Genomic DNA, 16,094 nt, shown 5'->3' on the forward strand with positions numbered 1-16,094 from the left:
ATTCCAGCCCCAGGCTGAAACACATTAGCGCGTTTGGCAAGTGCTCTATCAGAGGGCCATCAGACTGAGGCTTGTGCATGAGGGGATCCCATGCTTTTACTTTCACTCTCTTTGTATTAAAAAACAATTTCCCGGTCGGAATATTATAGCTTTTTTACGAGAAAAATGGCATAAAAATTGATTTTAAACAGCGGTTGACATGCTTCGAAGTACGGTAATGGAATATTTAGACATTTTTTGTCACGAAATGCGTCGTGCTCGTCACCCTTATTTACCCTTTCGGAAAGTGTCTTGAACGCACGAACAAAACGCCGCTATTTGGATATAACAATGGATTATTTGGGACCAAACGAACATTTGTTATTGAAGTAGAAGTCCTGGGAGTGCATTCTGACGAAGAACAGCAAAGGTAATAACATTTTTCTTATAGTAAATCTGACTTTAGTGAGTGCTAAACTTGCTGGGTGTCTAAATAGCTTGCCCTGTGATGCCGGGCTATCTAATTAGAATATTGCAAAATGTGCTTTCACTGAAAAGCTATTTTAAAATCGGACATATCGAGTGCATAGAGGAGTTCTGTATCTATAATTCTTAAAATAACTGTTGTGTTTTTTGTGAACGTTTATCGTGAGTAATTTAGTAAATTCACCGGAAGTGTTCGGTGGGAATGCTAGTCACCTGCTAATGTAAAAAGCTGTTTTTTGATATAAATATGAACTTGATTGAATAGACATGCATGTATTGTATAACATAATGTCCTAAGATTGTCATCTGATGAAGATCATCAAAGGTTAGTGCTGCATTTAGCTGTGGTTTGGGTTTATGTGACATTATATGCTAGCTTGAAAAATGGGTGTCTGATTATTTCTGTCTGGGTACTCTGCTGACATAATCTAATGTTTTGCTTTCGTTGTAAAGCCTTTTTGAAATCGGACAGTGTGGCTAGATTAACGAGAGTCTTGTCTTTAAAATGGTGTAAAATAGTCATATGTTTGAGAAATTGAGGTAATAGCATTTCTAAGGTATTTGAATAACGCGCCATGGGATTCAACTGGCTGTTGAGGTTAATAGGGGCCTGCTCGGCCTGCCTTTTCCTGTAGTCCACGATCAGCTCCTTTATATTGCTCACATTGAGGGAGAGGTTGTTGTCCTGGCACCACACTGCCAGTTCTCTGACCTCCTCCCTATAGGCTGTCTCATCGTTGTCTGTGATCAGACCTACCACTGTTGTGTTATCATCAAACTTAATGATGGTGTTGGTTTCGTGTTTGGCCAGTCGTGGGTGAACAGGGAGTACAGGAGGGGACTAAGCACGCACCCCTGAGGGGCCCCAGTGTTAAAACTTCTTATGGCTCAAATCCCGTTGACGGGATCGAATTGACAACATCCGGTGAAATGGCAGAGCGCCAAATTCCCAAAAAATTATAAAAAATATTGAACTTTCATAACAAGTGCAACACACCGAATTAAAGCTGAACTTCTTGTTTATCTAGCCACAGTGTCAGATTTCAAAAAGGCTTTACGGCGAAAGCAAACAATGCTATTATGTGAGCACAGCAACCCATCAAACAACACAGACAATCATATTTCATCCCGCCAGGCGCGACACAAAACTCAGAAATAACAATATAATTCATGCCTTACCTTTGACGAGCTTCTTCTGTTGGCACTCCAATATGTCCCATAAACATCACAAATGGTCCTTTTGTTCGATTAATTCCGTCGTTACATATCCAAAATGTCCATTTATTTGGCGCGTTTGATCCAGAAAAACACCGGTTCCAACTCGCGCAACATGACTTCAAAATATCTCAAGTTACCTGTAATCTTTGTCCAAACAACTTTCCTAATACAACTTTAGGTACATTTACATTCTAGTCATTTAGCAGACGCTCTTATCCAGAGCGACTTACAGTAGTGAATGCATACATTTCATAAATTTTTTTCTTCTCTGTGCTGGCCCCCCGTGGGAATCGAACCCACAACCCTTGCGTTGCAAACACCATGATCTACACATTGAGCTACGGGAAAGGTATTTTTTTACGTAAATAATCGATCAAATTTAAGACGTGATAAACTGCGTTCAATACCAGAGGAAAACAAAGTGGAGAGTGCTTTTCAGGTCACGTGCCTCTATCAAAGAGTACACTTCCCTCGACCCTCATTCTGAACAGGGCTACTTCTTCATTACACAAAGGAAAAACATCAACCAATTTCTAAAGACTGTTGACATCCAGTGGAAGCGATAGGAACTGCAGGCAACTGCCTTAGAATTGTGGATTCTCAATGAAAACCTATTGAAAAGAGAGTAACCTAAAAAAAAAGAAATCCTGGATGGTTTGTCCTCGGGGTTTCACCTGCCAAATAAGTTCTGTTATACTCACAGACATCATTCAAACAGTTTTAGAAACCTTAGAGTGTTTTCTATCCAAATCTACCAATTATATGCATATCCTAACGTCTGGGCCTGAATGGCAGGCAGTATACTTTGGGCACACTTTTCATCCGGACGTGAAAATTGCACCCTCAAGCCATAAGAAGTTAAGGATCAGTGTGGCAGACGTGTTGTTGCCTACTCTTACCACCTGGGAGCAGCCCTTCAGGAAGTCCAGGATCCAGTTGCAGAGGGAGGTGTTTAGTCTCAGAGTCCTTAGCTTAGTGATGAGCTGTTGAACGCTGAGCTGTAGTCAATGAACAGCATTCTCACATAGGTGTTCCTTTGTCCAGGTGAGAAAGGGCAGTGTGGAGTGCGATTGAGATAGCGTCATCTGTGGATCTGTTACGGCGGTATGCAAATTGGAGTGGATTTAGGGTGTCCGGGAGGATGCTATTGATGTGAGCCATGACCAGTCTTTCAAAGCACTTCATGGCTACCGATGTGAGTGCCACGTGGCGGTAATCATTTAGGCAGGTTACTTTCGCTTCCTTGGGCACAGGGAATATGGTGGTCTGCTTGAAACATGTAGGTATTACAGACTCAGTCAGGGAGAGGTTGAAAATGTCAGTGAAGACACTTGCCAGTTGGTCCGCGCATGTTTTGAGTACACGTCCTGGTAATCCGTCTGGCCCGGCGGCTTTGTGAATGTTGATCTACTTAAAGGTTCTGTTCATATCGGCTACTGAGAGCGTTATCACACTGTCATCCAGAACAGCTGGTGCTCTCGTGCATGCTTCAGTGTTGCTTCCCTCGAAGCGAGCATAAAAAGGCATTTAGCGTCGCTGGACAGCTCACGTCTGTGTTTCCCTTTGTAATCCGTAATAGTTTTCAAGCCCTGCCACATCCGACGAGCGTTAGAGCCAATGTAGTAGGATTCATTCTTAATCCTGTATTGACGCTTTGCTTGTTTGATGGTTCGTCTGAGGGCATAGCGGGATTTCTTATAAGCGTCCAGATTAGTCTCCCGCTCCTTAGAAGCGGCAGTTCTAGCCTTTAGCTTGATGCGGATGTTGCCTGTAATCCATGGCTTCTGGTTGGGATATGTACGTACAGTCAGTGTGGGGATGACGTAGAATGTAGAATCCGTGTCATCTGACCACTTCCGTATTGAGCGAGTCACTGGTACTTCCCGCTTTAGTTTTTGCTTGTAAGCAGGAATCAGGAGGATATAATTGTGGTCAGATTTGCCAAATGGAGGGCGGGGGAGAGCTTTGTATGCATCTCTGTGTGTGGAGTAAAGGTGGTCTAGGATTTTCTGATTTAAGTTTGCCTGCATTAAAGTCCCTGGCAACTAGGAGCGCCGCTTCTGGGTGAGCATTTTCTTCTTTGCTTATGGCCTTATAGAGTTGGTTGAGAGCGGTCTTAGTGCTAGCTTCGTTCTGTGGTGGTAAATAGATGGCTACGAATAATATAGATGAGAACTCTCTTGGTAGATAGTGTGGTCTACAGCTTATCATAAGGTACTCTACCTCAGGTGAGCAATACCTCAAGACTTCTTTAATATTAGACATCTCGCACCAGCTTTTATTGACAAATAGACACACACACCCACCCCTCACCTTACCAGAGGTAGCGTCTCTGTTCTGCCGGTGCATAGAGAATCCCGCTAGCTCTATATTGTCCGTATTGTTGTTTAGCCATGTCTCAGTGAAACATAAGATGTTACCGTTTTTGATGTCCCGTTGGTAGGATAATCTTAATCGTGCATCATCATTTTTATTTTCCAATGATTGCACGTTAGCAAGAAGAACGGATGGCAGTGGGAGTTTACTCGCTTCACTATGGATTCTCAGAAGGCTGCCTGATCTGCGGCCCCTTTTTCTGCGTCTTTTCTTCATGCAAAAGGCGTGGATCTGGGCCTGTTCCATTAAAAGCAGGATATCCTTCTCAACGGACTCGTTAAAGGAAAAAGTTTCTTCCAGTCCGCGGTGAGTAATCGCTTTTCTCATGTCCAGAAGTTATTTTCGGTCATAAGAGATGGTAGCAGCAACATTATGTACACAATAAGTAAAAAAAATAAGTTACACAAAACGCAAAAAAACTAACAAAATAGCAAAATTGGTTGGGAGAATGTAAAACATCAGCCATGTTCTTCGGCGCCATCTTCTTCAACGCCTAGCCTACAGAACAATGTTTGGTTTGAAGAGAAACAGTAGTCTACCATGGAACATGCTGACCTTATTCTTCCTAATGCTTAGTACTAGACCTGGCTATAAACACACTGGGTCAATTGCAACCAGAATTGGCCAGCGTACTAAAATGAGGTAAACTCTCGTTAAACCATCAATACAACATAATATCACTGGCACAGCTGATTTCAATTGCAACCATCATCGGGCACTAAATTGCTGCTCTCTAAAGCTCACTAAGTGTTCCTGGTCGCTGTCAACATCTTTGAAGACATTCTGGTGGGAATTATCATTGGGGTAAATGAAACCTCCTTTTTAGCAGACAGTGTAGATTTAAAGTGCAACTGAACCAAAAAAACAACTTCTCTGGTTAAAATTGGCCTATGTGGCATCGATATGAGTTTGAAAAATGTATTCTAGTATAAAAAATTGACTACGAAGCGTCAATTGGATAATGATGGTCATAAAATCAGTTTCGTTCAAAACTGAGATTAGCAAGATGACTAGAAAAAATTGTTTGTCACAGAATAAAGGGTAGGCCAGTTTTCCGTGGGTTGGGTTTATTTCAATCCTGCCCATATGCCCACAGCTGGCAGCACCCAAGTAATCAACAATTCAGTGCACAGCTGCACACTAAGCACAATATTCTTGTGCTTCTTCTGCCAAAGTAGGTAATCAACTCCTTAATTAATTGACACTCCCCTCGACCACTCAACCACTTACCGGGCCACGGAGGAGAGACAATGTACAGGGGACACAATGTACAGGGGACAATATTTAAACATTTCAATAGCTCCAAATTTCAATGACTTAAAAACCTTGTATAAATTAATATGAAATGCATATTGTCCATTTACATTGTGTAATTTATTGACGGTCCCTAACTAGCCCCTCAGACAGGCAATCCAAAGTGAAACCAATTTTGCCACTGTCGCACACCTGCCTGCTGAAGCTAATTTCTGAAAGAAGTTGGCTCGCTTGATTACGAATAGCCCTGAATGAATTGTGAATAATGACGAGTGAGAAAGTTACAGACACACAAATATCATACCCCCAAGACATACCTCTCACCATTAACATGGCGGGACTATGTTCAACAAGTCATTGTATTATTTAAAATCTAAAGTGCTGGAGTACAGAGCTAAAACAATAGCAAAACTGTCACTTTCCCACTGTTCCAGATACTTTTGGAGCTCACTGTAAATGATAACATCTGGATCCATAAAACAAATGATATTTGGAGGTCATTGTTCCGTCAACCCCACAAACCCACAAGGACAGAACAGCACTGGACCGGACACAGGACAGGACAAGAACCGACAGAACAGTTCATCCTAAAGCCGCCACTGAGTAAACACATGAGGAATGTCAGGATTTAACCAGAAGAACTTAATACAACATTTCCAAATAAATCTATTAACTCCCTACCCTGCATTCCTGGATAAAGCTGTATTCAGTAATCTGTCTGGGAGAGTAAGAAGCTTTCCGTCAACACATACAGTGGGATTATATTCTGCTCTCTGCCATGTCTCACTGTGAACCATGACAACAGGGAGGGAAGATTGCTATGAGGTTTTCATAGGAAGAAGGCGATGCTATCCTCCTGGCTCCTGCTTATATAAGACTTTTATAATATCTTAATATTCTGTCAGACGCCACACCACTGTATTGAGTTCTCTATCCAATGTTACTGAAAGAAATAGATAACAATGAACAACTCTGGAAGGTTGAAATATGCGGACGAAGATCGTCGCTCATGTTATTTTGCCACTGTTTAGCACTGAAGCAGTGTGACGTTCTGCTTCTCTCACATTGATGTGACATTGGGCTAAATATGGTGTGATACTGTAACTGTATATCACAGACTTTACTCTGACTCACTACTTCAGTTTACTCCTCTTGGCTACACCAGTTCTAGTCTCACAGTACAGGACATCACAGCGAATGACTGGAGTCCAGGCTACACCAGGTCTGATATTCTGTAAGGGACCACAACAGTGGTTGCATCACAAATGGCACCCTATTCCCTATATAGTGTACTACTTTTGACCAGAGCCCTATGGGGAATAGGGTGCCATTTGAGACAAAGCCACTATCAAGTCACCCTGTCTGAGCTGCCTGCAGTAGAGCCATTTATCTCCAGCCATTCCTGTCCCAGGAAAACACCTGTTAATAATATGCGATTCCTGACAGAGGTGAGCATCCACACACAGCACCATATCTCTGTTAACACCAGTGCATGTATGTTAGGTCATTGCATGGTGCTTTAGTGGGGGGGAGCGGAAAGGTGGAGAGGCGACCCCTGACCATCTGGAGTCAATGCTGTCCTCCTGTTGCTTAGTGTCACATCGTCATCTACTCGATCTAGTCTGTCCCCTCCAGATACAAACCATCAGTCATAATGCCAAGGGCTGTGTTCAGCTTTCTGCTTGGAAATTGATTTTCTGGTCCATTGGGGTGCATAGGCTTGTGTGAACTGACCAAAACATAATGTGATGATCGTAGGCTTCATGTGTGCTTCAAGGTTTGGACCATTAAAATGTAAACTGAGAAATATGTGCTAACTTACGAACAAAACAATGCAGTTGAAAAATGAAATAAGAGTGTTGCTCTGTAGTCTGATCAGAAACCCATGGACAGAAAGGGAAATGGTCTGAATGAGACAGTGGCCATCAGACAGTGGCCTGTTTCCGAATACCCATACTGCGTCCTAAATAGTAGGCCATTTGAGGGTGCGAAAAAATTACATTTAATAGTATGCAACATTTCGAAAATGTTGGATACTTTAAATGCCCGGATGTCATACTCATTTGGGCTTTAACAACAGCTGATCAATTAGACACGTGATGCACTACCAAAATCAACAAATAGTGGTAATCAACACAATTGTGCATGTCACATTCTAATTATGCGAAAAAATAATGTTTTATAGTATGTGAATTTTCCCCAAAAAATGGAGTATGGTTTAAATGCCGGGATGTTATACTCATTTCAGCTCTTCATCTAGAATTCGATGCACACTTTTCCACAATACATTGGAAGAGGTGGGCTGTGAGTGATAGGCCCTAGTTCTTGTCAAGTAGCCAAACTACAAAACTAGGCTAATTAATAGCAAAGCTTCTGTGGTGGTGTTCAAATGTAGGCTAAGTAGTTTTTGTTCTCCTTAAAATGATCACAAGTATTGCTTCTTTGGCTACAGCTTTAAAAACAGAAGAATTTGTTTTTACCCAAAGTGGATTTCTGTTCTCATTGAAAATTGTTTCTTGTTCTCCTGGTCTTCTTCAGAGCTTTTAAACGAAATACTAAACCATATTTGGATTTCTGAATATGTTGGCACAGGGGACTCAGTGTCACCGGTGTAGACTGTCTCTGCATTGTGTTTTGATCGGCTTACATATGACCAAAGTATCAGGGTTGGTGTTGATCTTTTATTCTCTGATAAAGAAACAAACAACATCCACAAATGGAATGTTGTGCTGTCCTTATGCACCAACTCCTCTCTTCCACATAGGTACAGTAGACAGGGAAGAGGTGAGGGGCAGAGGATGTTTATGAGGGGGAATGCAGAATTAGAAGGAATCATGCAACGTTAAAAAGGGAACTTACAACAACAAAAGGAATGTACAGTAATATCAGGCATGGAAACTATTCAGATGTTGTGTATTTATACATGAAATTCAACACTTGTTACATCGGGATGTGGCTGCGTTATTAATGTCATGTTAACCAGGCCTTTTGATTTGAATATATGGATTGTTTTAGTTTTGTAGTACACATTCTAAATTTAACTACTCAAGGACATAATGGAGTTCTCACAGAGATCATATCATTCGTAATGAATGATATGATCTCTATGGTTTTGGATCATATCCAAATGTGTGTTATTTCCTCAATGATATCCAGGTCACGGTCACCCTCGCAAAATACATTTCTAACCTCAAGGGTGTTTCCTGGTTAAATAAAATGTCTTCTCACCCTGTTTTTCTTTCTTCTTCTTTCATTTTCCCTCTTTGCTCCTCTCACACGCTGCTGTTACTGTGCCATTTGGCCTGGCTGCTCTATGCTCTGCTCTCACTGAGACACTAGAAATAAATACAATAATGTCCAAGAGCACTAATCTCTCTGTTATGCTAAACGTGATATACCTCTTCTTGCACATCTCTCTCCCAGCAATACATTGAGACTTACTGTATTTAGCTATTACTGTAACAGTGGTGTCAGAACACTTACGTTCCCAGAACTTCTTTGAAGTCATAGTTTTCTTTGATGTCCGATGTCTTCTTTTTCCATCCATTCCCGTCCTCTAGATCTCCAAGGGGCATCCTAACCTATTCTGTCAATCCGATCGGCCACGGGAGAACTGTGGAGGGATGAAGTGGTGGACAGTCAGGCAGAAAGTTTAGCATCCACATTTATTAGCAGGCAGACCCTGCTCACTGGAAAACACACACACACTTCATGCTTTAAATCGAGTTACTGGAGAAGAGCAGCCAAGCATGTTAATGATGACACAGACAATCTATCATCTAGTCATTCAAAACCAAATTATGATAGGCTTTGAAAGATGTGGTATTTACATGGATGAGACATGGAGGGTCTTAACTGGGCATGGGCTGTGTCCCAAATGGCTCCCTATTCCCTATATAGTAGACTAGTTTTGACCAGAGCCCCATTGGCCCCGTGGTGTGCCTAATGCGAAATCAGATGTATGAATCAACATGGGAGATTTAAAGCACTTTTCAATGCCAACTCTCTTTAGTATTTTAATTAATTACAACTCACAGAGGTCATTTCAATCGATAAATAACCAGAGAAAAGAGTGATCAACACCCAAGGTTGTATTTACCACAAGGCTAAGAGAAGGGAGGAAGGGAGGAAGGGAGACAGACAAAGAAAGAGGTGTAATGGGTTCACACTCAAAAATAAGTTGCATAAAGCTTACTTCACTATTCAATGTTTTACATTTTTTACTGCATCAGGGGTAGTGTACACAGATGTTTCGGCTCTACAGCCAGATCTGGACAGGTTCTGAAATTAAATTAAATGAATTTCTTAACTACATTAACTCTAGAATACAATTTATTTCCTTCACTATGGAAAATACCATTACATCTAAGAAATGTTTAGAGTTACTTGTTACAAAGAAGAGACAATCTCTCAGTACTACAGTTTACAGAAAACCTACAGATAAAAATACTATATTGATAGCTGATATTTATCCCCCTCTCCCCCTAAAAAGAGGTTTACCAGTAAGACAACTTCATAGACTGTGTCGCACCTGTAATACAGAAGAAGAATATGATAGACAATCAAATTCTCTCCTTGAGCATTTTCACCTGAGAGGATACCCGATACCTGGCATGATAAAGCTCAAAAACAAATTAAAAGCTTGAACAGGAGCCAGTTACTTAATAAATCCTAACAAAAACAGAATAAAGTGTTTTCTGTTAACTATATACTTACTTTCAATGATAGTTGTTATGGCATCAAGTCTATTGTCATAAACACTGGCACATCATCAGACACCTCTTTAAATTGTGCTTTCCAGAGTCCACCTTTATTCACCTATAAATGATCAAGAAATCTATCAAACATTTTGATTAAATCAGATGTGGTCAGAGAGAGAAAAGAGGCATTCATAAAAGGATGCTTCCCCTGTAGATCTTGTACCTCTTGCAGCACCATAAGTACATGTTGTAACTTTGTATGCCCTCAGACTTCTAGAACCTATGAGATAAAGTCATGTATAACTTGCGCTACCAAAGGAGTTATGTATGTTACAATGTTCTTGTAATACGATTTTTATTGGAAAAACATCCCCTGCCTTGAAAGTACGTCTAGAGAACATAAATCCACAATTAGACGTAGAGAACATAAATCCACAATTAGATGTCAAGATATCACCTTGCCAGTTCCAAGACACATTATAGAACAAAATCATTATATTAATGAATTGCTTTGCGTCGGTATTCTAAAAAGTTAATAGCTATGTGGATATATATATATACATTTACAGTGGGGGAAAAAGTATTTGATCCCCTGCTGATTTTGTACATTTGCCCACTTACAAAGAAATGATCAGTCTATAATTTTAATAGTAGGTTTACTTGAACAGTGAGAGACAGAATAACAACAAAAAAATCCAGAAAAACACGTGAAAAATGTTATAAAATGATTGGCATTTTAATGAGGGAAATAAGTATTTGACCCCTCTGCAAAACATGACTTAGTACTTGGTGGCAAAACCCTTGTTGGCAATCACAGAGGTCAGACGTTTCTTGTAGTTGCCCACCAGGTTTGCACACATCTCAGGAGGGATTTTGTCCCACTCCTCTTTGCAGATCTTCTCCAAGTCATTAAGGTTTCGAGGCTGACGTTTGGTAACTCGAACATTCAGCTCCCTCCACAGATTTTCTATGGGATTAAGGTCTGGAGACTGGCTAGGCCACTCCAGGACCTTAATGTGCTTCTTCTTGAGCCACTCATTTGTTGCCTTGGCCGTGTGTTTTGGGTCATTGTCATGCTGGACTACCCATCCACAACCCATTTTCAATGCCCTGGCTGAGGGAAGGAGGTTCTCACCCAAGATTTGACGGTACATGGCCCCGTCCATCGTCCCTTTGATGCGGTGAAGTTGGCCTTTCCCCTTAGCAGAAAAACACCCCCAAAGCATAATGTTTCCACCTCCATGTTTGACGGTGGAAATGGTGTTCTTGGGGTCATAGGCAGCATTCCTCCGCCTCCAAACACGGTGAGTTGAGTTGATGACAAAGAGCTCCATTTTGGTCTCATCTGACCACAACACTTTCACCCAGTTGTCCTCTGAGTCATTCAGATGTTCATTGGCAAACTTCAGTCGGGCATGTATATGTATTCTTGAGCAGGGAGACCTTGCGGGTGCTGCAGGATTTCAGTCCTTCACGGCGTAGTGTGTTACCAATTGTTTTCTTGGTGACTATGGTCCCAGCTGCCTTGAGATCATTGATAATATCCTCCCATGTAGTTCTGGGCTGATTCCTCACCGTTCTCATGATCATTGCAACTCCACGAGGTGAGATCTTGCATGGAGCCCCAGACTGAGGGATATTGACAGTTTGTGTTTCTTCCATTTGCGAATAATCACACAAAATGTTGTCACCTTCTCACCAAGCTGCTTGGCGATGGTCTTGTAGCCCATTCCAGCCTTGTGTAGGTATACAATCTTGTCCCTGACATCCTTGGAGAGCTCTTTGGTCTTGGCCATGGCGGAGAGTTTGGAATCTGATTGATTGATTGCTTCTGTGGACAGGTGTCTTTTTTTACAGGTAACAAGCTGCGGTTAGGAGCACTCCCTTTAAGAGTGTGCTCCTAATCTCAGCTCGTTACCTGTATAAAAGACACCTGGGAGCCAGAAATCTTTCTGACTGAGAGCGGGTCAAATACTTATTTCCGTCATTAAAATGCAAATCAATTTATAACATTTCTGACATGCGTTTTTCTGGATATTTTTGTTGTTATTCTGTCTCTCACTGTTCAAATAAACCTACCATTGAAATTATAGACTGATCCTTTCTTTGTCAGTGGGCAAACGTACAAAATCAGCAGGGGATCAAATACTCCCCCCCCCCACTGTAATTCTGTATCTCCATACGGTTTAAACAAATAATTAGATTTCACCACCATAAGCTACATTTAGACTGTTATACAAGAACACTGTCCATATCAGATTTTGCATATCGTTCATGAGTTGGCCCCACATATTTATGAACAACTTTCCCTGATGTCCATTGTGGTGGGCTATCTCATGAATTGATGTGACGTATTTAGGTGAGCGGACACCTGGGGCGATCATGTGTGAGTTGCCCTTCGTGCCCGCTCCCATACCTTATAATTCTGTATCTTTTTGGGAATAATTTGTATAGAGGTAGACCAGAGGGGCCGCGTCCCTGATTGGCAGATGAGTGGAAATCCTGATTACAGGATCTGTTGTTCTTTACAAATGCTGTTTAGAATTATTTTTTTTTAAACGTACCTACACACTGAAGAACGCCGTAAAGCCGAAATGGCTGTGTACAATATCCCTGATCCAGTAAAAAAATGTGACATATTTTTGAGTGTGAACTCATTACACCTCTTTGTTTGTCTTAATTTGCGGGTTTATGCAGCAATACACCAACCCACCTGGTTTGCACTTAGTGGGACTATCATTTTTCTTTCAACAGGACATTGACCCGACACACCTCCAGGCTGTGTAAGGGCTATTTGACCAAGAAGGAGAGTGATGGAGTGCTGCATCAGATGACCTGGCCTCCACACTCACCCGACCTCAACCCAAATTAGATGGTTTGGGATGAGTTGGACCACAGAGTGAAGGAAAAGCAGAAAACAAGTGCTCAGCATATGTGGGAACTCCTTCAAGACTGTTGGAAAAGCATTCCAGGTGAAGCTGGTTGAGAGAATGCAAAGTGTGCAAAGCTGTCATCAATGCAAAGGGTGGCTACCTTGAGGAATCTCAAATATAAAATATATTTGGATTTGTTTAATACTTTTTTGGTTACTACATGATTCCATAGATTTGATGTCTTCACTATTATTCTACAATGTAGAAAATAGTAAAAATAAAGAAACCCTTGAATGAGTAGTTGTGTCCAAACTTTTGACTTGTACTATATATATATATATATATATATATATACTACCATTCAAAAGTTTGGTGTCACTTAGAAATGTCCAAAAATTTTGTCCATTAAAATAACATCATATTGATCACAAATACAGTGTAGACATTGTTAATGTTGTAAATGACTATTATAGCTGGAAACGCATGATTTTTTTATGGAATATCTACATAGACGTACAGAGGCCCATTATCAGCAACCACGTTCCAATGGCACGTTGTGTTAGCTAATCTAAGTTCAGAATTTTAAAAGGCTAATTGATCATTAGAAAACCATTTTGCAATTATGTTAGCACAGCTGAAAACTGTTGTCCTAATTAAAGAAGCAATAAAACTGGCCTTCTTTAGACTAGCTGAGTATCTGGAGCATAAGCATTTGTGGGTTCGATTACATGCTCAAAACGGCCAGAAACAAAGAACTTTCTTCTGAAACTCGTCAGTCTATTCTAGTTCTGAGAAATGAAGGCTATTCCATGTGAGAAATTGCCAAGAAACTGAAGATCTGGTTCAACGCTGTGTACTACTCTCTTAACTGAACAGAGCAAACTGGCTCTAACCAGAAAAGAAAGAGGAGTGGGAGTCCCCGGTGCACAACTGAGCAAGAGGACAAGTACATTAGAGTGTCTAGTTTGAGACACAGACGCCTCACAAGTCCTCAGCTGGCAGCTTCGTTAATTAGTACACGCAAAACACCAGTCAACAGTGAAGAGGCGACTCCCGGATGCTGGCCTTCTAGGCAGAGTACCTCTGTCCAGTGTCTGTGTTCTTTTGCCCATCTTAATCTTCTATTTTTATTGGCCAGTCTGAGATATGGCTTTTTCTTTGCAACTCTGCCTAGAAGGCCAGCATCCCGGAGTTGCAACTTTAGGGTTGGCACTATGCATTACGGCAGGTAGCATTCTCCTGGCATCAGCCAAACCCAGATTCGTCCATCGGACTGCCAGATGGTGAAGTGTGATTCATCACCCCAGAGAACGCGTTTTCACTGCTCCAGAGTCCAATGGCGGCGAGCTTTACACCACTCTAGCCGATGCTTGGCATTATGCATGGTGATCTTGGGCTTGTGTGTGGATGCTTGGCCATGGAAACCCATTTCAAGAAGCTCCCGACAAACTTTCATTGTGCTATCGTTGCTTCCAGAGGCAGTTAGGAACTCTGTAGTGAGTGTTGCAATCAAGGACAGACGATTTTCATGCGCTACGCGCTTCAGCAGTCGGTGGTCCCGTTCTGTGAGCTTGTGTGGCCTACCACTTCGCGGCTTAGCCGTTGTTGCTCCTAGACATTTACAGTTCGCAATAACAACACTTACAGTTGACCGGGGCAGCTCTAGCAGGGTAGAACTTTGACAAACTGACTTGTTGGAAAGATGGCATCCTATGACGTGCCACAGCGAAAGTCACTGAGCTCTTCAGTAAGGCCATTCTGCTGCCAATGTTTCTCTATGGAGATTGTATGGCTGTGTGCTCGATTTTATACACCTGTCAGCAATGGGTGTTGCTGAAATAGCTAAATCCACTAATTTGAAGGGGTGTCCACATACTTTTGTATAAATAGTATACTTGTTTAGGACTACAGAGAAAGGGAGATTTAGCTGGACCCTGACATATGTTGTACAACCGCAACCTCTCTAACAAGTATTTCAAGCCAGCCTGTCAAGAACTGATCATGACCATTAGTACCCTATTGGCCAAGTCCCAGTTTATAGCACAGTGCACCCATAGTCACAAGGAAATGTGTGGAAGTCCTGGACATTATTGCTCTATGTATAAATAGTAAGTAGTAAGGACAGGCAGAGGCCGAATGGGCTATTGCAGAATATCACCAATTGCATGGGAAAGATACAACATCTTGTTCCATAGCCTCATAGTTCTTCTAGATTTATTCAAATTCCAACAGGCTATGATAACACTTGAAATGTAAAATAGCAAGATTAAGAGAAAAATAGTTCTGATATGGAATAGATTGGATTACAATATGTATACTTTTAATTTAGTGAGAAACATTCTGGTCTTTCTTGGCACGATTAGGCCGTCAACGAAAACGGTACTATAGCAGACGGGTTGACCAGTGAAATTATGAATCAGAACTGGCAAAAAATGTAATCTACACAATTATCATACATACATATTTTAATCTATCCAAGTACAAGTATAGCGCACATCAATAGGCGATTGTTGAAATGAAAATGAAAGGAGTGTGTGGGTGCGCTGTGCATAGGCCTAAGCATGTTCTTAACGTTCAAGGGTATAGTCTAACAAGCATATATGAGCATCTTGGATATTAATTGTCGGCTACGGTATAAGAAGACATAGTTTATGCAAAATCGAAGATGCGCCGGTTGAATAGGATTAGGAAGGCTATAGAATAGTCTACTGCGATAATATACCCGAGGCCAAAAAACTGAAAGGTGGTTACATTTTCTTATGCATCCAAATACAATTAAAATCTTACCTGAATGCACGGAGCTCAAGAATCCCTTCTCCCTCTCAATGGGCGGTTTCAGGTTTGGCTCTCTGTGCGCATCGCTAGATCAGTTCAGGCTACTCGCCTGACGCCAAGAAGGGTACTCGCTTCAGAGCTCAGGAAATGAAACAGTCTTAAATCATTGAATAAAAAGTAGCCGACTATCTGGTCCTACCTTAAATTAACTCTATCGCCTGACATGGATTGTATTGCCTAAAGCTAACATACCGCATTAGACTTCATGATGATGTTATTATAAGCTATTTGGGCTGGCTATTCATGAGGGGGTGCAATTTCATTACATACAATAGATATACAATAGAAATTGCGTGTGAGATTTAATTTCAGAATTTTAAAACAAAATAATGTTTATTCGGAGAATTGTAGACTAATATTGCATGTCAATTCA

General features: G+C 41.3%; 1 protein-coding gene across 4 annotated transcripts in view; it reads right to left on the reverse strand.

Annotated features, from left to right (window-relative positions):
* The window catches only part of LOC115150331 (calcium/calmodulin-dependent protein kinase type 1-like), a 57,567-nt gene extending 41,580 nt beyond the window's left edge, over positions 1-15,987 (reverse strand). Inside the window, exons 1-5 of one of the 4 annotated variants that reach the window (XM_029693514.1) lie at positions 15,674-15,987; positions 10,030-10,131; positions 9,814-9,844; positions 9,509-9,594; positions 8,797-8,926 (exon numbers count right to left, since the gene is read on the reverse strand). In XM_029693514.1, the coding sequence (XP_029549374.1) occupies positions 8,797-8,888 (92 nt within the window). In that variant the 5' untranslated portion in view covers positions 8,889-8,926; positions 9,509-9,594; positions 9,814-9,844; positions 10,030-10,131; positions 15,674-15,987. Of the gene's footprint in view, positions 1-8,796; positions 8,927-9,508; positions 9,689-9,813; positions 9,845-10,029; positions 10,132-15,673 lie in introns of those variants that run through there. The other 3 variants (XM_029693516.1, XM_029693515.1, XM_029693517.1) reach the window with 3 other exon arrangements.
* Between the last annotated feature and the right edge of the window lie 107 nt (positions 15,988-16,094).

This window comes from Salmo trutta, chromosome 16, assembly GCF_901001165.1.
Source record: "Salmo trutta chromosome 16, fSalTru1.1, whole genome shotgun sequence".
Classification (NCBI taxonomy): Eukaryota; Metazoa; Chordata; class Actinopteri; order Salmoniformes; family Salmonidae; genus Salmo; species Salmo trutta.